The sequence below is a fragment of the Nerophis lumbriciformis genome, linkage group LG16 (assembly GCF_033978685.3).
Source record: "Nerophis lumbriciformis linkage group LG16, RoL_Nlum_v2.1, whole genome shotgun sequence".
Lineage (NCBI taxonomy): Eukaryota > Metazoa > Chordata > Actinopteri > Syngnathiformes > Syngnathidae > Nerophis > Nerophis lumbriciformis.
This window is the reverse complement of record NC_084563.2, coordinates 29,230,882-29,257,098: the sequence shown is the minus strand read 5'-3', so window position 1 is coordinate 29,257,098 and position 26,217 is coordinate 29,230,882. Positions and strand designations below refer to the sequence as shown.

The 26,217-nt window shown below is 36.3% G+C and overlaps 1 protein-coding gene across 6 annotated transcripts in view; it reads right to left on the bottom strand.

The window, feature by feature from the left end:
* Nucleotides 1-26,217, bottom strand: part of LOC133617150 (receptor-type tyrosine-protein phosphatase delta-like) — a 353,800-nt gene that overhangs the window by 116,578 nt on the left and 211,005 nt on the right. For 4 of the 6 annotated variants that reach the window (XM_061976926.2, XM_061976928.2, XM_061976925.2 and 1 more), the window contains exons 1-9: nucleotides 20,225-20,342; nucleotides 14,627-14,737; nucleotides 9,688-9,957; nucleotides 7,599-7,708; nucleotides 7,292-7,489; nucleotides 4,618-4,743; nucleotides 4,354-4,501; nucleotides 4,127-4,272; nucleotides 1,477-1,621 (exon numbers count right to left, since the gene is read on the bottom strand). In XM_061976926.2, the coding sequence (XP_061832910.2) occupies nucleotides 1,477-1,621; nucleotides 4,127-4,272; nucleotides 4,354-4,501; nucleotides 4,618-4,743; nucleotides 7,292-7,489; nucleotides 7,599-7,708; nucleotides 9,688-9,957; nucleotides 14,627-14,720 (1,237 nt within the window). In that variant the 5' untranslated portion in view covers nucleotides 14,721-14,737; nucleotides 20,225-20,342. Of the gene's footprint in view, nucleotides 1-1,476; nucleotides 1,622-4,126; nucleotides 4,273-4,353; nucleotides 4,502-4,617; nucleotides 4,744-7,291; nucleotides 7,490-7,598; nucleotides 7,709-9,687; nucleotides 9,958-12,041; nucleotides 12,320-14,626; nucleotides 14,738-20,224; nucleotides 20,343-26,217 lie in introns of those variants that run through there. The other 2 variants (XM_061976930.2, XM_061976929.2) reach the window with 2 other exon arrangements.

Genomic DNA, 26,217 nt, shown 5'->3' with positions numbered 1-26,217 from the left:
AAAACAATAAAGAAAGAGATAAGAGAAAAAATGTCCTCCTTTCTGTCCAATACCACATTTTTTGTTTGTCCTTTTTATGCACTTTACAAGAAATACATTGGCGGCAAACTCCGTAGCTTTCTGAGACTCTTATTTTGTTAGCGCAGGCAGGATGAAGCAGGGCTTTTATTGTGAAAACAGGAACTGTGCAGTCGGTCTTTAGAGTTTTGACGGCAGGTGAGAGTGTTGAAATAAAAAGTATTTCTCGCCTTCCTGTCGGTCGTTTTTTCTTAATAATGATCTGGCAGCAGCCAGCGTCATCTCACAAGACCCTCAGTGGCCCTGAATGGCAAGCTAGCGGTCATTCACGTAATGAGCACACCTGAAGTAGATTAACTATAGAACATAGTACTTTTTCCTGTGTATTATTGTAGAATTGTGTAGTATTTCAACCGTACATCGTAGTTTTGTATTGTGTTGTCGTCGGAAACAATTTCACAGATTTGTAATTTTGTCATTTATGATCTGTTCTTGGGTTTTTATGAATTTAAACGGACTCCCCTATTCATCATGTCGGACATAACATTAAGTTACCAAATATGGTTTCAATATAAACAAGTGAAGAACATGTTCACAGTAAAACCTTACTTTTTCCATTTTGTTCGGAGGTAAACAATAGGTGCTCTTCTTACTTTGATGTTATTTCTCATCTCCTCATTTCAGCTGTTGTCCTCTTTTTGCCTGAGATGTTATTTTTGGAGCGCATGTGGAACTTGTCATGGGTGTCAAGGTCAAACCACGGCTTGGCTCCCGCCTGAGTGGCTGCACCGGACAAAAATAATAATAACAAAAATCAATATTTGATTTTTTTAATGATTCATAATTTAATTTGTAACGATTAAGAATCGTTACAAATAAGAATTGCGATTAATCTGAATTTTTTATTTTTTTTTGACACTCCTGGTGAATATATAACATTTGTTAAGCTATTATTTTGTATTGTTTTTGGTAGCCAAACCTGGTGAATATTGTATTGTAACCTAATACAACTACAACACAAACCGCAGTTAAGCCTGCTAAATATTGATTGACTTGATTATTGCCCATGGTATAACAGGCTAGAAGTCAACTACTGTACAGCCGGAAGAGGGTTCATACGGCCCTGTTTGTCGCGGTTTACCTGACACATGAAACGTGACAAATTTAGCCGCCAGATGGCAGTAGAGCGTTGAATACCCTAAAATGTGTTTTGTGGCCATTGCGACTTTGAATACAGTTGCTGTGTAGAATGGCGCTTTCCATCATTTTCAGCAGACTGCATTGCAAAATGAGTAACTCACCCTCTTCCTCTCGCACGAGATAAATCACTACCCTACTTTGGGGGTTCTGTTGTAAAGGTGTCCAACATTTGACTGGGGTGTCATTTGCATTGTTCGAATGAAGGCCGACCGGTTCCACAGTCTTCATTCACGCTCCACAAGCTGGAACTGGACTCACGTGTCTGAGGCGTGTCGATGGACACCTCGTTGGTGTACGCGCCGACGCCATGTTTGCTCCTGGCCGCCAGCTGGAAGGTGTAGGCGGAGAAAGGCTTGAGGTTTTTCAGCAGGTAGGAGGTGGTGGGCTCAAAGTTCACCTTCTTCTGCAGAGGACGTGGAGAGCAGATAATAATCAGGACTGACGCCCCACACTTTGTACACCCAGAGTCGGGGTAGACCTTGGTCACACATGTTCTATTGGAGGTTTCCCAGCAGGCACAAGATGTTGAAACAACCTTGACAACTTGATGAATTAAGTCCTGACCTTGAGCAACTCGAACATAACATTGAAACAACAGACTTTTTGACAAAGTTTCATCAATGTCAGGTTCTGACGTTGATTTGACATTGAATTTTGGTCATTTCCCAACCAATATTCTACAACTCAAACCTAGCGTTCAAACAACATGCTTTTTGATGAGGTCTAATCAATGTTGGGTTCTGATGATTTGACCATTGAATTTTGGTCATTTTCCCACCAATATTCTACAACACAAATACAACGTTGAAACAACATGCTTTTTGACAAAGTTTAATCAATGTTGGGTTGTGACGTTGAATTGACATTGAAATTTAGTCATTTTCCTACCAATATTTTACAACTCGAACATAACATTGAAACAACATGCTTTTTGACAACGTTTAATCAATGTCAGGTTGTGATGTTGATTTGACATTGAAATTTGGTCATTTTCCTACCAATATTTTACAACTCGAACATAATGTTGAAACAACATGCTTTCTGACGACGTTCAATCAATGTTGGGTTCTGATGTTGATTTGACATTGAAATTTGGTTTATTTCCTAACAAATATTCTACAACAAAAATACTACGTTGAAACAACGTGCTTTTTGACGACGTTTAATCAATGTTGGGTTCTGACGTTGATTTGACATTGAAATTTGGTCATTTTCCTACCAATATTTTGCAACTCAAACCTAACGTTGGAACAACATACTTTTTGACGACGTATAATCAATGTCGGGTTCTGACGTTGATTTGACATTGAAATTTGGTCATTTTCCTACCAATATTTTACAACTCCAACATAATGTTGAAACAACATGTTTTCTGACGACGTTCAATCAATGTTGGGTTCTGACGTTGATTTGACATTGAAATTTGGTTTATTTCCTAACAAATATTCTACAACAAAAATACTACGTTGAAACAACATGCTTTTTGACAACGTTAAATCAATGTTGGGTTCTGACGTTGATTTGACATTGAAATTTGGTCATTTCCCAACCAATATTTTACAACACAAATACAACGTTGAAACAACATATTTTTTGACGAAGTTTATTCAATGTTGGGTTGTAACGTTGATTTGACATTGAATTTCGGTCATTTCCCAACCAATAATCTGCAACTCAAACCTAACAATGAAACAACATGCTTTCTGACGACGTTTAATCAATGTCGGGTTCTGACGTTGATTTGACCATTGAATATTGATCGTTTCCCAACCAATATTCTACAACACAAATACAACGTTGAAACAACATGCTTCGAGACAACATTTAATCAATGTTGGGTTGTGACGTTGATTTGACATTGAAATTTGGTCATTTCCCAACCAATATTCTACAACTCAAATACAACGTTGAAACAACATACTCTTTGACGACATTTAAACAATGTTGGGTTCTGACGTTGATTTGACATTAAAATTTGGTCATTTCCCTACCAATATTTTACAACGCAAACATAACGTTGAAACAACATGCTTTTTGACGACGTTTAATCAATGTTGGGTTCTGACGTTGATTTGACCATTGAATATTGATCGTTTCCTAACCAATATTCTACAACACAAATACAACGTTGAAACAACATGCTTCTAGACAACGTTTAATCAATGTTGGGTTGTGACGTTGATTTGACATTGAAATTTGGTCATTTCCCAACCAATATTCTACAACTCAAACCTAACGTTGAAACAACATGCTTTCTGATGACGTCTAATCGATGTTGGGTTCTGACATTGATTTGACATTGAAATTTGGTCATTTTCCCACCAATATTTTACAACTCGAACATAACGTTGAAACAACATGCTTTTTGACAACGTTTAATCAATGCCAGTTTGTGACGTTGATTTGACATTGAAATTTGGTCATTTCCCAACCAATATTCTGCAACACAAATACAACGTTGAAACAACATACTTTTTGACAACGTTTAATCAATGTTGGGTTCTGACGTTGATTTGACATTGAAATTTGGTCATTTCCCAACCAATATTCTACAACTCAAACATAACGTTTAAACAACATGCTTTTTGACGACGTTTAATCAATGTCGGGTTCTGACGTTTATTCAACGTTAGGTTGTGACATTTAAACATTGAAATTTGGTCATTTCCCAACCAACAACGTTGTCTCAATTTACAAATACAACTATTTTGCAACGTTGTTTCAAAGTTTGTGTTAAAGGACTTTGTCAGTGTGTGGCCCTCAATGGCTGCCTGCCATAGAGCATTTATGGGCCTGCTGCCAGGAGGCCCCCAAGGGCCCGGTGCAGCACTATGTCAATAACTCCAATACAGATGTGAGCGTGATATTTATTCATTTCAATGAGCGAACCCTCTGGTGTGGCCCTTACCTCCTCGCTGTCGTCTGCTCGCCGATAGACCAGTTCATATCCTGTGATCTGGTTGTCGGGGCCCCCCTGGGGGGGCGCCACCCAGGACAACAGGATGCTGGTCTCCGACTTGGCCTCCCCCTTGAACTCTGAAGGCTGGGATGGAACTGCAAAGTCGGAGAGGACGGTGACGGTCTACAAAAGTCCCTTCTCATCCCCACAAGGTGCCATCTTTTCTGCTCTTTTACCGCCGGTCTTGGCGATGATCTGCAGGTCCTGGGACAGGGGGCCGTCTCCCACCGAGGTGAAGGCCAGCACGCGGATGTAGTAGGTCTTGTTGGGGGTCAGACCCTGGATGGTGATGAAGTTGGCACTGCGCACCATCTGCTTCTCCCACTAGGGTGCGACACAGGTGTCAGCGACACAGGGGTCAGCAACACAGGGGTCAGCACCGATCCTCACCAGGCACCTGAGCACCTATGCTCCTCACCGGGGTCTGCGGACCTACGCACCTGGTTGACTGGCAGAGAGTTGTCCGCCGTGTAGTAGACCCTGTAGCCCACCACCTGCCCGTTGGGTTCCTCGGGCTCGTCCCAGTGGATGATGGCGGTGGTGGTGCTCAGCATGCGACCTCTGACCTGCAGATGACGCAATTCTCAGTTCTGGTGCTCTTTGGTGTGGTACCAGCAAGACATAGGCGCACTTTGGACTAAGGTCGCACAGGGAACCTTGACGGAACATTTTGGAAGAATGTTCTGCAATATTTGAACCTTTTTCACCACGAGGCCCAACTTTTCCACTACAGAGGGCCCTGGAGCACACTCAAATATTAACACTGAATTAGTCACCTTATTCTTCCTTTTACTCCTATTTAATAATTATATCTAACATAATTACAGTTGAACAGGATAAACCTTTTTAAATGATTTAAAATCATGTGTTCATCACACATATTATTATCAAGGCTTAGGTCAGGCTGATTACAAAAATAAACACTCATCCAATATACTGTAAAAATAAATAGTAATTAAATATACATAGTATTAAATAAACCGTAAAATAAGGAACTCATAAACATTTTTAAATGATTTAAAACCTTGTGGTCATCACAAATATTATTATCTAGGCTTAGGTGAGACTGATTACAAAATAAACACTCATCCAATATACTGCAAAAATAAATAGTAATTAAATATACATAGTAATTAAATATACTGCAAAAGAAGGAACTCATGAAAACTGATGAAAAATACAATTACAAACAATTATGCAATGCTAAAATAAATATATTCTAACTAAATTAAAATTAAATACATCAATAAATAATAATAATAATAATACATGTTTTGTAAAAAAAAAAAAACTTTAAAAATTTGAAATGCAGATGAAAATAGGTCAGGCTGATTACAAAATAAATATTAATTAAATATACTGTAATAGAAGGGACTAAAACATAATTACGCCATGCTAAAATGAATACATTCTATCTAAATTGATAATAATAATAATAATAATAATGATAATTATAATAATAATAGTAATACATGTTTCTTAAAAAAACTGTCAATAAAATAAAGTGCAAATGAAAATTGGTCAGACTGATTTAAAAAAATTATAATAATTCAATATACTGCAAAAGAAGGACCTCATAAAAACTAATGAAAAATAAATGTACAAACAATTATGTGATGCTAAAATAAATACATTATAATTAAATAATAATAAATAAATAAAAATAATAATAATAATACATTTTTTGTAATAAACTGTCAATAAATTAAAGTGCAAATGAAAATGAAAATAAGTCAGGCTGATTACAAAAATAAATACTAATCAAATTTACTGCAAAAAAAAGAAACAAAAAAAATTATGAAATATACATTTACGTACAATAAAGATTAATAATAATAATAATAATAATAATAATAATAATAATACATGTTTCGTAAATAAACTGTCAAAAAATTAAAGTCCAAATGAAAATAGGTCAGACTGATTACAAAAATAAATAATAATTAAGTATACTGGAACAGAAGGAACTCATAAATACAGATAAAAAATAAATTTACATACAATTATGTAATGCTAAAATAAATACATTATAATTAATTAATAATAAATACAAAATAATAATAATAATAATACATGTTTTGTAATAAACTGTCAATAAATTAAAGTGCAAATGAAAATGAAAATAAGGCTGATTGCAAAATAAATACTGATCAAATTTACAGCAAAAAAAAGAAACTTAAAAAAAACTGATGAAAAATACATTTACATACAATTAAGATAAAAAAAAAATAATAAAAAAATAATAATAATACATGTTTTGTAAATAAATTGTCAAAAAATTAAAGTTCAAATGATAATAGGTCAGACTGATTATTAAATAAATAGTAATTAAATATACTGCAAATGAAGGAAGTAAAAAAACTGATGAAAATTAATGTAGATACAATTATACAATGCTAAAATAAATAGATTATAACAAAATCAAAATAATTTTTTTTTTAAAATAAAATAAAATAAAAATAAAAATAAAAATAATAACAATAATAATAATAATAATACATGTTTCGTAAATAAACTGTCAAAAAATTAAAGTTCAAATGAAAATAGGTCAGACTGATTACAAAATAAATAGTAATTAAATATAACAGAAGGAACTCATAAACACTGATGAAAAATACATTTACATACAATTATGCAATGCTAAAATAAATACTTTCTAACTCAATTAATAATAAAAATAATACTAATAATACATGTTTCCTAGATAAACTGTAAGTGAAATTAAAGTCCAAATAAAAACAGGTCAGGCTGGTAACAAAATAAATAGTAATTAAATATACTGCAACAGAAGGAACTAACACATAGTTACGCTGTGCTAAAATAAATACATTCTAACTAAATAAAAATAAAAATACATGTTTTGTAAATAAACTAAGCATAATTAAAGTGCAAATGAAAACAGGTCAGACTGATTACAAAATAAATAGTAATTAAATATACTGCAACAGAAGGGACTCGTTAAAAGTAATATTTAATTATGAGAGCTCAAATAAATAGATGTGATCATAAGTAATGGGACATGGGACTATTAATGTCATGCAGAATGTTCTCACCTCCAAAACAACATGGGATATTAATATTTAATTCAAGTGGTTTGCAAGGTGTGTCCCCTACCTGTCGGGGGGGCGAGGAGGGCGCCTGCTCGGCCGTGCGAGCCTCCACCGCCTCGCTGGAGGGTCCTTGGCCGATGGTGTTGACGGCCGCCACGCGGAAGTCGTAATGTGAGTAGGGGCTGAGGCCGCCCACGCTGTAGCGCGTGGTGGCGATGCCATCGATCTCCTTGTAGGCGTCCTCCGAGCCTCTGGATCGGTGCTGGGGACACACCACGCAATAAAACACGCCCGATTTATGGCAGGAGGACAAACGCCACCTTTTTTATTGTCGCCATGATGTCGGCTGTCCTGTAAATATCGACACGCACCTGGATGATGTAATAGGAGACCGGCTCAGGGTTGCCCGAGTCCCAGGTGAGAGTGATGCTCGTTGCAGTTCTTTCCGTCACCACCGGGGTGCCAGGAGCCTTGGGCAGAGCTGTTGGATATGACAACAGAACTATTAGAACATAATATATTATAACATTGGAACACAATTACCGTAAATTACGGACTATTGACCTTGCTTTTTTCCAACACTTTGAACCCTGTGGCTTACAAAACGGTGCGGCTAATTTTTGTATTTGTCTTCATATTTGATCATATTTGTTACAGTTCCGTCTTCCAGCCGTCCATAGCATTTCTACTCGTATGGATTCTTCATTAATCACTCCAAGCAACGTTTGCAAGTTTTACAATATAACTAAAACAATTCTTACTTACTAAAGCGTCCCATGTGTGATGTCTGCAGGAGTGTTTTCATGCATATTTGTACCTGCTATCGTACTGTAATCAAGCTACCGGCGTTAGCATTAGGTAAAATGCTAACTACATAAAACAGATGAAAAGCTCTGATCAATTTCTATATTACTTAAAAGAAAACTGGTTTTGTTGGATACAATTCTAGCCAAACATTTAATAAAATCAAATATAAATAAGGCAACAAGAGAAGTATCCAACACGTCTCTTTTCTAAAGTAAATGTTTACGGCAGATATAGATCATCTACATCTACGATATGATTTGTCTGAGTGGCTGGACAGGACAGGTTGGAACAAAATAAAGGGGAGTCACAACAACATTTTTTCAAATTAATCACAGTTCTTAATCGATTAAAAAAAAACAAAAAAACAAGAAGGAATTAAAAAAATAAAAATAAAATATATATATATATATATATATATATATATATATATATATATATACACACACATATATATACATTTTTTCAAATTAATCACAGTTCTTAATCGATTAAAAAAACAAAAAAAACAAGAAGGAATTAAAAAAAAAAAAAAAAAAAAAAAAAAAAATATATATATATATATATACATTTTTTCAAATTAATCACAGTTCTTAATCGATTAAAAAAACCCAAAAAACAAGAAGGAATAAAAAAATAAAAATAAAAATAAATAAATAAATAAATAAATAAATAAATATATATATATATATATATATATACATATATATACATTTTTTCAACTTAATCACAGTTCTTAGTCGATAAAAAAAAATAAAAAAATATATCCATCCATCCATCCATTTTCTACCGCTTATTCCCTTTTTTGGGGTCGCGGGGGGCGCTGGAGCCTATCTCAGCTACAATCGGGCGGAAGGCGGGGTACACCCTGGACAAGTCGCCACCTCATCGCAGGGCCAACACAGATAGACAGACAACATTCACACTCACATTCACACACTCGGGCCAATTTAGTGTTGCCAATCAACTTATCCCCAGGTGCATGTCTTTGGAGGTGGGAGGAAGCCGGAGTACCCGGAGGGAACCCACGCAGTCACGGGGAGAACATGCAAACTCCACACAGAAAGATCCCGAGCCCGGGATTGAACCCAAGACTACTCAGGACCTTCGTATTGTGAGGCAGATGCACTAACCCCTTAATTTTTTTAATCGAAAAAAAATAAAAATAAATTCATATATATATAATTTTATTTTTTTAATCGATTAAGAACTGTGATTAATTTTAAAAAATTAATCATTAAATAATAATAATAATAAAAAAAGAAGGAATATATATATATATATATATATATATATATATATATATATATATATATATATATATATATATATATATATATATATATATATGTTGAAAACATTTTGGTACCCCCCTATTAATCATATTGGACATAACATTAAATGACCAAATATGGTTTCAATAAAAACAAATGTAGAAAATGTTCACAGTAAAACCTTACTTTTTCATTTTTTTTCGGAGGTAAACAATAGGTGCTTTTCTTACTTTGATGTTATTTCTCATCTCTTTATTTCAGCTGTTCTCCCCTTTTTTCCCCGATATGATATTTTTCGAGCTTTTGTGGACCTTGTCATTGGAGTCAAGGTCAAACCACGGCTCCTTCTTGTGCGTCCTTCCCCGCACGACGGCCGACTCACCTTTCACGATGATCTGCGCCACCGCCTCGATGACGCCGAGCGTGGACATGGCGACGCAGGTGTAATTGTTGGACTGCCGCACGTCCGTCAGCTCCAGGACGTTGCGGCCGATGGGCATGTCGTCCTCGGGGGTGAGGTCCTCGGCTCCCAGCATCCACTTCACGTAAGGCATGGGGGAGCCCACCGCCACGCAGGTGATGTTGACGTTCCCGCCCGGCATGATCTCGCTGTCCGCCGGCGGGATGGAGAACCGCGGGGGCACGCGGCGGACTGTAGAGGGCGGCAACAAAGAAGCGGCGTTAAGACTTTTCTGACTTGGTCTCAGGGTGAAGATGATGAGTCAGGTGAGTCACCACAGGTGTCAACCGGGTCAGAACAAAAACCAAGCACAGCAACCACCGTGACGCCCAGAAAAACAAGGAAGGTATGAAATATGTGAAAACACGAATGGAAGAAAAGAAAGACTGGATGGAGCAGGGGTGTCCAAAGTGCGGCCTGGGACTCGTCCGAGTCTCCCGCTGATCGGACTAAAGACCTACTGTACTGTAACTAGTCCTAAAACTGTGGAGTGGGAAGTTAATAAGTCCTAGTCGCGTTAGGATTTTTTATTTTGGTGTACCGTATTATTCAGACTATAAGGCGCAATGCCGACGAGCAGGTCTAGTCAGGTCTATTTTCATATATAAGGCGCACCAGATTATAAGGCGCATTAAAGGAGTCATATTATGATTTATTTTCTACATGTCAAGACTTCCTTGTGGTCTACATAACATGTGATGGAGGTTCTTTGCTCAAAATGTTGCATAGATGATGTTTTACAGACCATCTTCAAGTCGCTTTTTTACGTGCCTCCACTTCGACAACGTCTTCTCCTTGTCACCTTTGATGTAGTTTTTAGCACTTCCATAGCAAATCTACCGACAGATATAAGTGAGAACTTTACACTACTTTATATTATAAATGGCAACAGTTGAGGGTGAATGTCCTGCAAGAAGAGAACAGAGAAAAAGAAGGAGTTTGAACATTTTCAGGACTTATGCAGATCCCAAATACACATCTGCAGGTACCAGAAGGTAAGAAAAGTTGCTTTTGCATAATATTGCGAAATAAAACATTTCCTAATAGGTGCCATTTTGGGGTCCTTATACAAACACCATGTATGTTGAAGCACAGTACGTCTGACTATGGCAGCCGTAATGCTCCGACAATCCATCCAGCAGTGCGGATTCTTATTTTACTAAAGTCGTCCTAAAACATTTTGGCAGATTGTGTGTAATCTTCTATATTCTCAATGGAACATCAACGTTTTTGGTGTTGCTTGCTTACGGGTACTTGCTAGCGTCATTTATAGAACAGGCGTCAACTTGCAGTCCACACGGATCCCTTACGTGTGACTGCCATCTACTGTTCACACTTATGATTACACCATGTACCAAATAAAATCACACAAAAGTGGTTTTTCGAACTGGAAAAATTCCTGTTTTTCCCAAAATTCCAGGAATTCCTTAATACCATTTCTAAAATAAAAATGTTATTGCTTCAACATTTCTCGACCGATTTGAAAAATTCCAACACCAACCATTTCAACTCATTCAAAACATTCTATTTTTTTGCCATTTTAAATTTTTTTTCCCGGTTTTCACAAAACTCCAGGAATTCCTTAATACCATTTCTAAAACAAAAATGTTATTCCTTCAACATTTCTCGATTGATTTGAAAAATTCCAACACCAACCACTTCAACTCTTTCAGAACATTCAAGTTATTTGCCATTTTCCCCCAAAATGTCCCGGTTTTCCCGAAATTCCTTAATACCATTTCTAAAATTAAAAATGTTATTACTTCAACATTTCTCGACCGATTTGAAAAATTCCAACAACAACCATTTCAACTCATTCAGAACATTCAAGTTTTTTGCCATTTAAAAAAAAAATTCCCGCTTTTCCCGAAATTCCAAAATATTTGGAAAATTCCCATTGAAATGAATGGGACATTCTTCAAAGTTTCACAACTCCCACATTTTTTTATCTGATTCAAACTGTTCCAACTTCGAAATATTCAGCCTGTTTGGGAATTGTGTCATCTAGTCAAGAATGTATTTATCAAAAAAATCCGAGTGGGACATCTTGCCCTGCATTTGAACGCAGCTTTAGCTTCTGCAATACTACTAGAAATAGTAAAGAAGAAGAAAAAAAACCACAATTTTAAGAGGGTCCCTTGACTTTTGTGTCTGGCTCCTCACAGTGGATTGATTTGAGGGGTTCCCCTGCCAAGATAGCCGAGTGTTCCCCAACACCCGCACTGAGGACAGCCCTGCATGAGAGCAAGTCAACGTTGTGTGTGGACAGTACCAACCTTCTCGCAGCTCTGCAGAGGGAGCGGGGACATGAGCAGGGGCGGCATACGGAAGAGGAGTGGAGGGTAAAGAGGAGCAAAATGTCCGACATCAGAGAAGAAACAGGGAGAGAAAACAGGTTAGAGGCGGGAGTGCGGCAGACGCACCGGGGAGAGCAAAGAAGGGAGAGAAGATACAAACAGAGGAAGAGTTGAACAGGATAAACCTTGTCAAATGGCATGAAAACATGTTTTATTATTATCAAGGCTTAGGTCAGGCTGATTACAATATAAACACTAATCTAATATGCTGGGGACTGAATGAAATATACATTTGCATTATGCAGGGCTGAAAATAAATACATACATTAATAATTAAAAAATATGTTTCTTAAAACTAAAGTGGAAATACATTTACGCCAAAACCACTTTAGTCATATTTTTTGCCGTTAAGAAACTTCCCCGTGACTTTAGATCCAGACTTCTTCTGTTGTCGTTACTGCCGCAAGTGGTGGAAAAGTGTGTTACAACTGAGTACCGCTGCGGCCCATACGGACCACAGCCGCCCTTTGGTCCCGCCGTCCAAACACTGCTCCAGAGCATACAATAGGGGTGCACCAAAAAAATCGATTCACATCCAAATCCTATTTATTATTCATTCCGATAATAAATTGATTCATAATTTAAAAAAATCAAGTATATATATATATATATATATATATATATATATATATATATATATATATATATATATATATATATATATATATATATATATATATATATATATATATAAATATATATTTATTTACATGTATAAACTATGTATATATTTATGTGTATGTATATATATGTATATGTATATATATGTATGTATATAAACATACATCTATATATGTATATATATATGTACATATATGCATAAATTATGTATATATTTATGTGTATGTATATATATATATATATACATACATATATATATATACATATATATACATACGTATATATACATATATGTATATATACATATATATATATACACATATATGTATATATACATATATATACACATATATATACACACACACACACACACACACACACACACACACATATATATATATATATACATATGTATATATATGTATATATGTATAAATTATGTATATATTTATGTGTATGTATATATATGTATATATACATACATATATATATATATATATATACATATATATACATACATATCCATCCATCCATCTTCTTCCGCTTATCCGAGGTCTGGTCGCGGGGGCAGCAGCCTAAGCAGGGAAGCCCAGACTTCCCTCTCCCCAGCCACTTGGTCCAGCTCCTCCCAGGGGATCCCGAGGCGTTCCCAGGCCAGCTGGGAGACATAGTCTTCCCAACGTGTCCTGGGTCTTCCCCGTGGCCTCCTACCGGTTGGACGTGCCCTAAACACCTCCCTAGGGAGGCGTTCGGGTGGCATCCTGACCAGATGCCCGAACCACCTCATCTGGCTTCTCTCCATGTGGAGGAGCAGCGGCTTTACTTTGAGTTCCTCCCGGATGGCAGAGCTTCTCACCCTATCTCTAAGGGAGAGACCTGCTTGTACCATTTCGGCCACTTGTACCCGTGATCTTGTCCTTTCGGTCATAACCCAAAGCTCATGACCATAGGTGAGGATGGGAACGTAGATCGACCGGTAAATTGAGAGCTTTGCCTTCCGGCTCAGCTCCTTTTTCACCACAACGGCTCGATACATACATATATATATATACATACATATATATATGCATACATATATATATACATACATACATATATATATATATATATATATATATATATATATATATATATATATATATATATATATATATATATATATATATATATATATATATATATATATATATATAAATACATCTGTTGGGTCATAATGTGTGCCTTAAGAAAAGGTTTGCTTTGATCCGGGGTTACAAAGCATACAGTAGAAGGGATTCATATGGCCCCATTCTGTGGTGGATCTCGTGTGAGAGGAAGAGGGGGGGTTTCATCATTTTGCAATGCAGTCTTCTGAAAATGATGTAAAGTGCCACAACTGTGGTCAAAGTTGGAATTGTCACGAAACCTATTTTAAGACATTCAACAGTGGATAGTGCACCCCTCCAATTTGTCAAGTTTCATGTGTCAGGTAAGCCAATGTTTTGGAAGACATTGACCTACCTTAGTGTGAATTGCAATAATGCCTTCTCGTTGCTCATTTAACAATGCACCATTGTTCCCAGTATGGGTGCTTTCCACTGTTGTTGTGTCATACGCTCTGTCCCTCCTCCAGACTGAGCTTACTCCCTCCCACCTGGCATTCAGCGCCTAGAGAATAACACATACCTCTCTCCCTATTGCGCACTCCATACATACTTTGCTATGAATGGGACTTGTGCCTATTGAATTGCTGGAGCGTTTCAAATAAATCTAAGACAGACAATTTTGTTTGACTACTTGATTAGAAAATTTCCAAGACACTGTGACGAATGGGGCAATATAAACCCCCCGACTACTGTAAATATACATATGGTCATTCAGCGCCCTCCAAGGTCCCCACTCACCTCGGACGTAGAGGTTTGCAGGCGTGGAATAGCGAGTGCCGTCGCTGTTGGTGGCAACACACTCATACTTGCCCTGGTCCGACTCTTCGCTCATCTCGATCTGTAGCGCACCTGGATGCAGGAGTGAGGACACGACGAGACACAGAAGAGAGGACAAACAGAAACATTGAAGGAACCGATTACAATCTGGTACAGAAGGATTATTAATAATCTTGTAAAGGACAAATGAGTTGGAATTTCAGTAAAAACTCAACTCCGGGCTCAAAAAAAGCTGCCCGTTAGAATGGGGACAAATTCTGTCAGTGTCAGCAGAAATCTGCTCAAAACAAAAGGTCAGCATCCTGATTTAGAAATGTGAGGGAAACAAAAAGTCCGTAAAGTGGGATAATGTTCTTCATGCAAGACAGAAAGAAACAAGCCAAGCAATCAACACCTTGAGAAATCCGGTCGGGAATTGAAAACCTTTTTCAAGGAGAAGGACCTGACACAACAATGGCCATACGGGAACGATACAACCACAGCTTTCTCGGATCCACCAGTGGGATCAGGAGTGTGATGTCTTTAAACGCACACCCAATGAAGGAGGTAAAGAAACCAACTGACCTCCATTCAGGCCAACAGACTTAAAAAAAAAAAAAGACATACGCAAAGCCTTGGGAAGGGGCCGATGCTTTGTCACTCCCTGAAAATAGAAAAATGGTCAAAAAAGTCAACCAGAAGGTTTTGATTTTAAAAAGATGGAGGCAAAAAAGCGCCCATTAAAAACTTTATCAAAAAAGTGGTTGTTTGGGGCTTTTTATCGGCGATGAGAGAGAAGAGAGAAAGCGATGGTTGAGAAAAAACAAGCCATGAAGAAAAAGTGTGCATGTTTGTGTGTAAGCCAACACACGGATGTCGGAAAGTGAGTCTTCGCCATCTGGCCCAGTGAATAACAGCTGGGAGGGGAAAGGAAAAGTGGGACATTTGATTGGGTAAATAGAAACAAGGTAAGAAGGAGCGGGGAGGATGGGCTCAGACTTAGGTCCAGACCGCAAAAAAAGGGGGAAATCTGGTCACCAAAAAACAAAAATGTTGTCGATCTAATCTAAGCAACAGAAAAACACACCATGCTTTATGTCCGTGGATGTTCTTAGTCATCCAGGTCTTTGTGGTCTCAGGGCATTCAGTCCATCGCAACTGCACTGTTGGGTTTGTCTTACGAGACGTTTATCTCCTCATCCGAGGAGACTTCATCTGATCAAGGCTAAATCTGACCAATCTAAGTCTATGAGCATGAACTGATGAAGCCTACTGAGGTCTTGGCACCAGCCACTAGACTTGATGTGACCAATTTAAGTCTAAGACTAGATCAGACAAATCTAAGTCTGAGACTAGATCTGACCAATCCAAGTCTAAGACTCGATCGGACCAATTTAAGTGTAAGACTAGATCTGACCAATCTAAGTCTAAAACTAGATCTGACCAATCTAAGTCTAAAACTAGATCTGACCAATCTAAGTCTAAGAATAGAGCTGGCCAATCTAAGTCTGAGACTAAATGTGACCAATCTAAATCCAAGACTAGATGTGACCAATCTAATTCTAAGACTAGAACATATCAATCTAAGTCTAAGACCATATCTGATCAATCTAAGTTTAAGACTAAATCAGACCAATCAAAGTTTAAGACTAGATGTGACCAATCTAAGTCTAAGACGAGATCAGACTAATCTAAATCTAATACTAGATCTGACCAATTTAAGTCTAAGACTAGATCTGACCAATCTCAGAGTAAGACTAGATCTGACCAATCTAAGTCTATGAGCATGAACTGATGAAACCTACTGAGGTATTGGCACCAGCCGCTAGAGTAGATGTGAACAATCTAAGTCTAAGACTAGATCAGACCAATCTAAGTCTAAGACTCAATCTGACCAATCTAAGTCTAGGACGACATCTGACCAATCTAAGTCTAAAACTAGATGTGACCAATCTAAGTCTCAGACTAGATGAGACCAATCTAAGTCTAAGACAATATGTGACCATTCTAAGTCTAAGACTAGATGTGACCAATCTAAGTCTAAGACTAGATCTAACCAATCTAAGTGTAACACTAGATGTGACCAATCTAAGACAAAGACTAGATGTAACCAATCTAAGTCTAAGACTATATCTAACCAATCTAAGTGTAACACTAGATGTGACCAATCTAAGTCTAAGACTAGATGTGACCAATCTAAGTCTAAGACTAGATCTGACCAATCTAAGTCTATGAGCATGAACTGATGAAGCCTACTGAGGTATTGGCACCAGCCACTAGAATTGATGTGACCAATTTAAGTCTAAGACTAGATCAGACAAATCTAAGTCTAAGACTAGATCTGACCAATCCAAATCTAAGACTCGATCGGACCAATTTAAGTCTAAGACTAGATCTGACCAATCTAAGTCTAAGAATAGAGCTGGCCAATCTAAGTTTGAGACTAAATGTGACCAATCTAAATCCAAGACTAGATGTGACCAATCTAATTCTAAGACTAGATCATATCAATCTAAGTCTAAGACCATATCTGATCAATCTAAGTTTAAGACTAAATCAGACCAATCAAAGTTTAAGACTCGATGTGACCAATCTAAGTCTAAGACTAGATCAGACCAATCTAAATCTAAGACTAGATCTGACCAATCTCAGAGTAAGACTAGATCTGACCAATCTAAGTCTAAAACTAGATGTGACCAATCTAAGTCTAAGACGAGATCAGACTAATCTAAATCTAAGACTAGATCTGACCAATTTAAGTCTAAGACTAGATCTGACCAATCTAAGTCTAAGACTAGATCAGACCAATCTAAATCTAAGACTAGATCTGACCAATCTCAGAGTAAGACTAGATCTGACCAATCTAAGTCTAAAACTAGATGTGACCAATCTAAGTCTCAGACTAGATGAGACCAATCTAAGTCTAAGACAAGATGTGACCATTCTAAGTCTAAGACTAGATGTGAACAATCTAAGTCTAAGACTAGATCTAACCAATCTAAGTGTAACACTAGATGTGACCAATCTAAGACAAAGACTAGATGTAACCAATCTAAGTCTAAGACTATATCTAACCAATCTAAGTGTAACACTAGATGTGACCAATCTAAGTCTAAGACTAGATGTGACCAATCTAAGTCTAAGACTAGATCTGACCAATCTAAGTCTATGAGCATGAACTGATGAAGCCTACTGAGGTATTGGCACCAGCCACTAGAATTGATGTGACCAATTTAAGTCTAAGACTAGATCAGACAAATCTAAGTCTAAGACTAGATCTGACCAATCCAAGTCTAAGACTCGATCGGACCAATTTAAGTCTAAGACTAGATCTGACCAATCTAAGTCTAAGAATAGAGCTGGCCAATCTAAGTTTGAGACTAAATGTGACCAATCTAAATCCAAGACTAGATGTGACCAATCTAATTCTAAGACTAGATCATATCAATCTAAGTCTAAGACCATATCTGATCAATCTAAGTTTAAGACTAAATCAGACCAATCAAAGTTTAAGACTCGATGTGACCATTCTAAGTCTAAGACGAGATCAGACTAATCTAAATCTAAGACTAGATCTGACCAATTTAAGTCTAAGACTAGAGCTGACCAATCTAAGTCTAAGACTAGATCAGACCAATCTAAATCTAAGACTAGATCTGACCAATCTCAGAGTAAGACTAGATCTGACCAATCTAAGTCTATGAGCATTAACTGATGAAACCTACTGAGGTATTGGCACCAGCCACTAGAGTAGATGTGAAAAATCTAAGTCTAAGACTAGATCAGACCAATCTAAGTCTAAGACTGGATCTGACCAATCTAAGTCTAAGACTACATCTGACCAATCTAAGTCTAAAACTAGATGTGACCAATCTAAGTCTCAGACTAGATGAGACCAATCTAAGTCTAAGACTAGATGTGACCATTCTAAGTCTAAGACTAGATGTGACCAATCTAAGTCCAAGACTAGATCTAACCAATCTAAGTGTAACACTAGATGTGACCAATCTAAGACAAAGACTAGATGTAACCAATCTAAGTCTAAGACTATATCTAACCAATCTAAGTGTAACACTAGATGTGACCAATCTAAGTCTAAGACTAGATGTGACCAATCTAAGTCTAAGACTAGATCTGACCAATCTAAGTCTATGAGCATGAACTGATGAAACCTACTGAGGTATTGGCACCAGCCACTAGAATTGATGTGACCAATTTAAGTCTAAGACTAGATCAGACCAATCCAAGTCTAAGACTCGATCGGACCAATTTAAGTCCAAGACTAGATCTGACCAATCTAAGTCTAAAACTAGATCTGACCAATCTAAGTCTAAGAATAGAGCTGGACAATCTAAGTCTGAGACTAAATGTGACCAATCTAAATCCAAGACTAGATGTGACCAATCTAATTCTAAGACTAGATCATATCAATCTAAGTCCAAGACCATATCTGATCAATCTAAGTTTAAGACTAAATCAGACCAATCAAAGTTTAAGACTCGATGTGACCAATCTAAGTCTAAGACAAGATCAGACTAATCTAAATCTAAGACTAGATCTGACCAATTTAAGTCTAAGACTAGATCTGACCAATCCAAGTCTAAGACTAGATCAGACCAATCTAAATCTAAGACTAGATCTGACCAATCTCAGAGTAAGACTAGATCTGACCAATCTAAGTCTATGAGCATGAACTGATGTAACCTACTCAGGTATTGGCACCAACCGCTAGAGTAGATGTTAACAATCTAAGTCTAAGACTAGATCAGACCAATCTAAGTCTAAGACTGCATCTGACCAATCTAAGTCTAAGACTACATCTGACCAATCTAAGTCTAAAACTAGATGAGACCAATCTAAGTCTAAGACTAGATGTGACCAATCTAAGTCTAAGACTAGATGTGACCAATCTAAGTCCAAGACTAGATCTAACCAATCTAAGTGTAACACTAGATGTGACCAATCTAAGACTAAGACTAGATGTGACCAATCTAAGTCCAAGACTAGATCTAACTAATCTAAGTGTAATACTAGATGTGACCAATCCAAGTCTAAGACTAGATGTGACCAATCTAAGTCTATGGTCATGAGTGATGAAGTCTACTCGGATGAGAGTCAAAACTCCTAAGACAAACCCAACAGTGCAGTTTTGAAGGACTGAATGCCCTGAGACCACCATGCTTTAGATGGGTGTTAAAGTCCATGGGAAAAGCTCCATGGTATTAAAGTAATGGCATCACAATATGATGATTAAGGAGGCGATGAGATTGTGTTAACGAGTGTGTGGCGCTGACGTGGTAAAACGAACAGATGAGCAGATAATGAAAAGATGAGGAGAGGGAAGGTGATTAAAAGTCTGAGTGTAATGAATTGCTTGCTCAATTCCAACCCATCCCCCGCCTCGTGCTCCTCACTGCAGATGTGGAGCAGCTGGATGAGTGGTTACCAAAGTCTGGGACTCAACACACACGGATCACACTCATCCCGAGCCGCTTCCCACACGGCGGAGACGAGTCGGGACGCGGAGGGTTGGGCTGGAATCGGGCCACCGTGTCACGTTGGTCCTCCCAGCGGTCTTACCTCGTATGGGCGTGCCACCTGAGTGGGCAATGAATGCACGAGATTAGAGAGGGAGAAGAAGAAGAAAATGTTAGTGCCACAGGAGGGGAGGGAACCGGGGGAGTAACTTGGAGAGAAGAACCAAATTAGAGATAGGAAAAAAACAAACTAAGACAGAGTAAGCTTGAGGAGATTGTGTAAAAAGACAAGTGACAGAGTTCTAAGAGGCTCTATTGATTGACTTGCAGCCAGGAAGACTAAGATGTGGCTCTCTAAGACTTCATGCTCAGGCTTAACCTGCACTTATCCCCACGTGGGTCCAGATCAGTTCTACGCTGCTGTGGAAATGTGCCCGAAGAATCTACGTCTACAGGAAAGGGAGACATCCGATCCCCAAGGCTTGAGATGCACCATTGGGTTCAAACCTTTCCGGAGCAACTACGAGAGGTTCTGACAGACGTTTACGACGGCCCGAAACGTCAGCGGTAAATGTCAAGCTAAAGATCGTAGCGCAATAAGGGTCTGTGCACCAGGACTAGCTAGCACTGCAGCTGGGTTAGACAACTAATGACTCCTTTCAACGCTTGGACAAGACGAAGCAAAACTGTTGGTCGTCGATGCGTTTATCTAACGAGCTAGCGCCGCGATAAACGATCTTGTATTACAATAAGAGGCCTCAGGAGGCGACAGTGAGTCTACTTAGCTTGGCCCCTTCTCCTCCCGACATGACCCAATTACATATTTCTATTCTCCACGAGCTTCAGTAAAAAAACACCCACCGTGCCATTGTGGCATTACAATACTCAAACAGTCTCATGGCTATCTGTGCCCTCAGTCTCTTCTCAGATAGAACTTGTCTGTGGCCACGGGTGTGGCTCACCTGCACTGGTTTCCTGCGCACTTTAAGGTTTTACTACTTACGTATAAAATACTAAATCAATATTGCTGATTGTATTGTACCATGTGTACCGGACAGCAGTCTGCGTTCTAAGAACTTCGGCTTATTAGTGATTCCTGCAGCCCAAAAAAAGTCTGCAAGCTATAGATCTTTTTCTATTGGGGCTCCAGTACTCTGGAATGTTCTACCAGTAACAGTTAGAGATGCTACCTCAGTAGAAGCATTTAAGTCCCATCTTAAAACTCATTTGTATACTCTAACCTTCAAATAGACCCCTTTTTAGACTAGTTGATCTGCCGTCTCTCTTTTCTGCTCTGAAGAGAAGGCGCTCACTGTTCCAAAATCGGGAACTGGGATGGACCACTCCTCTTTGCATCAGTTGCTGACGTCTCGGCGCCCTGACTTGTCTACATGCAAGAGGATCACCACTATGGACCGGACTTTCCCGTTATTAACCGTGTCCACTCAGCAACCATTGCACCGCTCACCCAAGGTTTCTCGTTGTTCCCACTGGGTTGAGTTTGGATCTGATCCGAGGATTTCGTTGTGGCTCGTGCAGCCCTTTGAGACATTTGCAATTAAGGGCTATAGAAGTCAACTTTGATTGATTGATTGAAGAGCTTCATTCTCGTCTATTATTATCTTGTTAAAGGGGACCTTGGACTACGTTTACACTGCACACCAAATTGGATTTTTGATGCCCTCAAGTGACACAGATTGGATATTTTTCTGCCGGTCTAAACGCTCCTACGTGAGTCAAATCTCATCTCTTCGCATCAGATTCGGGCCACACCAGGAGGTAGTCCTAATCCGTCTGGAATCTGATCCTTTCAAATGTGGCTTTAGTCCAAACGGCAATGGGACCACGTGTGGATCATAGGTCCCCTTGAGCGCCCTGGTTTTCACAGCAACTACGACACTGAGCTGGTACTAAGTCCAGTGAAAAGTGACCCTAAACCAACTCCCTGTGCGTTGCATAAAGCTCTAAAACCTCTCAGTACTTAAAGTCAGTGCAGGTGTGACTTGTTGTCTTCGGTGGTTTCATTGACAAAAGTTGTCTAGCAGCTGCAGTACTTCTTAGACTTCCCTGAGAACCAGCATCCTTCCCCGTTTGGTTTTATTTGATGCAAGGAATGTCAGAAGACTGGTTCTCAGAGGGATCTAGGACAGAGTAAGTTGAGTTACAATCAGCAGTAAATTGTCGTTTAACTAAAAAGGTGCAGAATAATGAAAATGACTAAAAAGAGGATTTACAGCTGCTTGGGCTTTCTCTCTTTTGTTTACTTTAGTGGTGGGTTCCTGGAATGGTGTCACACTATTTAGGTCACAGGTGTCAAACTCAAGGCCAGGGGGCCAGGTCTGGCTCGCCTCATCATTGTATGGAAATAAAGTATTTTCTTGCTAAATACCTTCATTCTGTCCATTTTGACGAAAAAAAAACACTTCAACTCTTATAAACTTTAATATTACCGTATCCAAAATTGCAACAAATATTGTATTATCACACATTTTTTTGTTGAAGTAAAAATAAATCACGTACATTTCGGTCCATAAGTCGCTACTTTTTCCCTACACTTTCAATCCTGCGTCTTATAAAACGGTGCGGCTAATTTACGGATTTTGCGTCAAACACTTTTCAATAAACCCAAGCAAACACACTGAAAAGGTGTGTTATTGTTTGTGCCACGGCGCCATCTTTTGTACGAGTTGGCTCGAGTTGAAAATGTACTTCCTGTTTTAATGCCTTAGACCGGAAGTAAAACCGTCCATAGCGTTTCTGCTCGTATGGATTCTTCATTCGTCACTCCAAGCAACGTGTGTAAGTTTTACAATATAACTAAAACTATTCTTACTTACTAAAGCTTCCCATGTGTGATGTCTGTAGGAGTGTTCTCATGTATATTTGTACGTGCTATCATAACGTACTAAAACTAGTGTCGTTAGCATTAGCTAACATGCTAACACGTTTACGAGTGTCTGAGTTTGTATTATTAACTTACAATGGCATTATTTTTGTATTGTTTCACTTCCACAAATTCCTCAGTAAATTCACCAAAATGTCAGCGTGGAGTTATTGAGTCTGTTTAGCTGATTGGAGAGCTAGCTTGTGCAGCTAATGGGTCCATGACCATGACTTCTGTTTTGTCTGATCAGCCGTTTTACTGCCGTGTTACAGACACCGTTTGGAAACAATGAAGGTAAATTTTAATTTTTTTAGAGTGTATGTAAAAAAAATCAAATGCATATTCAATTATGTAATATTATGAGACGGCTCCTTATACATTTATATTTACATTTTTTTAGAGTATATGTAAAAAAAAAAAATCAAATGCATATTCAATTATGTAATATTATCGGGTGACTCCTTATACATTTATATTTACATTTTTTAGAGTCTATGTGAAAAAAATCAAATGCATATTCAAGTATGTAATATTATGAGACGACTCCTTGTACATTTATATTTAATTTTTTTTGTGTATGTTAAAAAAATCAAGTGCATAGGCAATTATGTAATATTATGAGGCGACTTCTTATACATTAAAATTAACATTTTTTAGAGTGAATGTGAAAAAAAATCAAATGCATAATTAAGTATGTAATATTATGAGACAACTCCTTATACATTTATATATATTGTTTTTAGTGTATGTAAAAACAATAATGCATATTTAAGTATGTAATATTATGAAACGACTTCTTATACATTAAAATTAACATTTTTTAGAGTGAATGTGAAAAAAAATCAAATGCATAATTACGTATGTAATATTATGAGACAACTCCTTATACATGTATATATATTGTTTTTAGTGTATGTAAAAACAATAATGCATATTTAAGTATGTAATATTATGAGACGACTTCTTATACATTTATATTTAAATTTTTTAGAGTGTATGTGAAAAAAATCAAATGCATATTCAAGTGTGTAATATTATGAGACGACTCCTTATACATTTATATTTACATGTTTTAGAGTTATGTTAAAAAAAAAATCAAATGCATATTTAAGTATGTAATATTATGAGACAACTCCTTATACATTTATATATATTGTTTTTAGTGTATGTAAAAAAATTATGCATATTTAAGTATGTAATATTATGAGACAACTTTTTATACATTTATATTTACATTTTTGAGAGTGTATGTGAAAAAAAAATCAAATGCATTTGCAATTATGTAATATTCTGAGACAACTCATTACATATTTTTTTGTGTATGTAAAATAAATCAAATGCATTTGCAATTATTTAATATTATGAGATTACTTCTCATACAATACAATTTTAATTTTTTTAGTGTATGTGAAAAAAATCTAATGCATATTCAAATATGTAATATTATGAGGCGACTCCTTATACATTAAAATTTACATTTTTTAAAGTGTATGTGAAAATAAAATCAAATGCATATTCAAGTATGTAATATTATGAGACGACTCCTTATACATTTATATTTACATGTTTTAGAGTTACCGGTATGTAATATTATGAGACAACTCCTTATACATTTATATATATTGTTTTTAGTGTATGTAAAAAAATATGCATATTTAAGTATGTAATATTATGAGACAACTCCTTATACATTTATATTTACATGTTTTAGAGTTATGTAAAAAAAAAAATCAAATGCATATTTAAGTATGTAATATTATGAGACAACTCCTTATACATTTATATATATTGTTTTTAGTGTATGTAAAAAAATTATGCATATTTAAGTATGTAATATTATGAGACAACTTTTTATACATTTATATTTACATTTTCTAGAGTGTATGTGAAAAAAAAATCAAATGCATTTGCAATTATGTAATATTATGAGACAACTCATTACATATTTTTTGTGTATGTAAAATAAATCAAATGCATTTGCAATTATGTAATATTATGAGATTACTTCTTATACAATACAATTTAATTTTTTTTAGTGTATGTGAAAAAAATCTAATGCATATTCAAATATGTAATATTATGAGGCGACTCCTTATACATTAAAATTTACATTTTTTAAAGTGTATGTGAAAAAAAAATCAAATGCATATTCAAGTATGTAATATTATGAGACGACTCCTTATACATTTATATTTACAGGTTTTAGAGTCTATGTAAAAAAAATAATCAAATGCATATTTAAGTATGTAATTTTATGAGGCAACTCCTTATACATTTATATATATTGTTTTTAGTGTATGTAAAAAAATATATGCATATTTAAGTATGTAATATTATGAGACAACTTTTTATACATTTATATTTACATTTTCACAGTGTATGTGAAAAAAAAATCAAATGCATTTGCAATTATGTAATATTATGAGACAACTCATTACATATTTTTTGTGTATGTAAAATAAATCAAATGCATTTGCAATTATGTAATATTATGAGATTACTTCTCATACAATACAATTTTAATTTTTTTAGTGTGTGTGAAAAAAATCTAATGCATATTCAAATATGTAATATTATGAGGCGACTCCTTATACATTAAAATTTACATTTTTTAAAGTGTATGTGAAAAAAAAATCAAATGCATATTCAAGTATGTAATATTATGAGACGACTCCTTATACATTTATATTTACAGGTTTTAGAGTCTATGTAAAAAAAAAATCAAATGCATATTTAAGTATGTAATTTTATGAGGCAACTCCTTATACATTTATATATATTGTTTTTAGTGTATGTAAAAAAAAATTATGCATATTTAAGTATGTAATATTATGAGACAACTTTTTATACATTTATATTTACATTTTCTAGAGTGTATGTGAAAAAAAAATCAAATGCATTTGCAATTATGTAATATTATGAGACAACTCATTACATATTTTTTGTGTATGTAAAATAAATCAAATGCATTTGCAATTATGTAATATTATGAGATTACTTCTCATACAATACAATTTTAATTTTTTTAGTGTGTGTGAAAAAAATCTAATGCATATTCAAATATGTAATATTATGAGGCGACTCCTTATACATTAAAATTTACATTTTTTAAAGTGTATGTGAAAAAAAAATCAAATGCATATTCAAGTATGTAATATTATGAGACGACTCCTTATACATTTATATTTACAGGTTTTAGAGTCTATGTAAAA